Source organism: Nothoprocta perdicaria, unplaced genomic scaffold (genome assembly GCF_003342845.1).
Source record: "Nothoprocta perdicaria isolate Ctin4 unplaced genomic scaffold, notPer1 scaffold_317, whole genome shotgun sequence".
Lineage (NCBI taxonomy): Eukaryota > Metazoa > Chordata > Aves > Tinamiformes > Tinamidae > Nothoprocta > Nothoprocta perdicaria.
In genome coordinates this window covers 738,429-739,966 of record NW_020455552.1, presented here as the reverse complement: position 1 = coordinate 739,966, position 1,538 = coordinate 738,429, and the positions used below count along the sequence as shown (strand labels likewise).

The 1,538-nt window shown below is 74.8% G+C and overlaps 1 protein-coding gene across 1 annotated transcript in view; it reads left to right on the top strand.

The window, feature by feature from the left end:
* Positions 1-1,538, top strand: part of PLA2G3 (phospholipase A2 group III) — a 3,359-nt gene that overhangs the window by 1,229 nt on the left and 592 nt on the right. The window contains exons 2-5 of the mRNA XM_026042904.1: positions 3-142; positions 271-403; positions 486-620; positions 731-1,510. Coding sequence (XP_025898689.1) covers positions 3-142; positions 271-403; positions 486-620; positions 731-1,510 — 1,188 coding nt within the window. The remainder of the gene's footprint in view (positions 1-2; positions 143-270; positions 404-485; positions 621-730; positions 1,511-1,538) is intronic.

Below are 1,538 nucleotides of genomic sequence, written 5' to 3'. Positions count from 1 at the left end.
AGGGAGCTCGCGGCGCTCTGGCGGCACCGCGGCGCCTGCCGCGAGCCCGGAGCCCGGAGCGCGCGGCGGCGACGCGGCTGGACCGTGCCGGGCACGCTGTGGTGTGGGGCGGGCGACTCGGCGGGGAGCCCCACGGAGCTGGGTACGGCCCCGGGGAGCGGGGTTGGGGGAGCAGCGCAGCTGGACCGGGAGCCCCCCGGAGCTGGGTGCGGCCCCGGGGACAGCGGGGCGGCTCGACGGGGCAGTCGCGCTCACGGGCGCCTTCCGCAGGTCTCTTCCGCGGCCCCGACCGCTGCTGCCGGGAGCACGACCGGTGCGAGGCGCAGATCGCGGCGCTGGAGTTCAACTACGGCATCCGCAACTACCGCCTGCACACCGTGTCCCACTGCGACTGCGACGGCAGGTGCGGGGCGGCCGGAGCCCCCCGACCCGGCCCAGAGCCCCTTGTTCCGCCCGGCCAAGCTCCTCACCCGCCCCTGCCGCAGGTTCCGCCGCTGCCTGCTGGACCTCAATGACACCATCTCCAACCTCATCGGCGTCACTTTCTTCGACCTGCTCGAGGTGCCGTGCTTTGTGCTGGAGCCGAGCGAGGAGTGTGTGCAGTGGCACTGGTGGGGAGGGTGAGTGCGGGGGAGCTGGCGCTGAGCCCGGAGCCCTTGTCCCTGTCCCCAGCATCGCCAGGGCAGCTGAGCCCCCCAGCGCAGCCGGTCATGCCCCGCGGGGTCCCCAGGTGCCAGCGTTACGAGATGGTGCCCCTGGCCAGGATGGTGCAGCCACATCAGTACCACGCGGGTCGCCCATCGCGGCCGGAGGAGGAGGGGACGAATGGTGCCACTAGGCAGCCCCCCAGCGAGGGCAGGGGGAAGCGCCCCAGGCTTGGCCGCAAGCGGCTCCGACAGAGGCTGGGACAAAACCCGCAGCTCCCGGGGCAGCAGCAGAGACTCGTGACGGTGCCGCCGCAGCGGAGCCCCGGGGCGCCGACTCCCGCACTGCCTAGAGGGGAGGCTGAGCCCGCAACCGGGTCCCTGCCGGCGCCGGGGCCTCCCGCAGCAGTGGCCGTGCGGGAGCAGGACTCCGGGGGARGGCAGGAGGTGGGGGCAGCGCAGGAAGCGGGTACGGGCTCAGCACAGCCCACCTGCGCGGCCGCGTGTGAAGGAGACGGCGGCGGAGCCAGCAGGGCCGCGGAGCCGCCCGGAGCAACCGCGGTGCCGCCTCCGCAGCAGGGTGAGTCGCGGCCGGGGACACGAGGAGGGTTTTGCCAAGACGGAACGGGGCCGCCCCTGCCCGCGAGGGGCCCGCGCGCTGCAGGTGTCCCTGGCCGCTTCCTCGCAGGCCGCGGCCGGCCGTGCAGTTGCTTCAAGCGCTTGGACAAGTGCGAGCAGCAGATCGCGCCGCGCCAGGCCAAGCACGCGCTGCACAACGCGGACACCCGCACCCTCTTCCACTGCAACTGCACGCGCAGGTGGGTGCCCTGGGCGCGGGGCGCGCGGGGCGCGCGGGCGGCGCTGCCGTGACCCGCTGGGCCAGGCTGGCGCGGT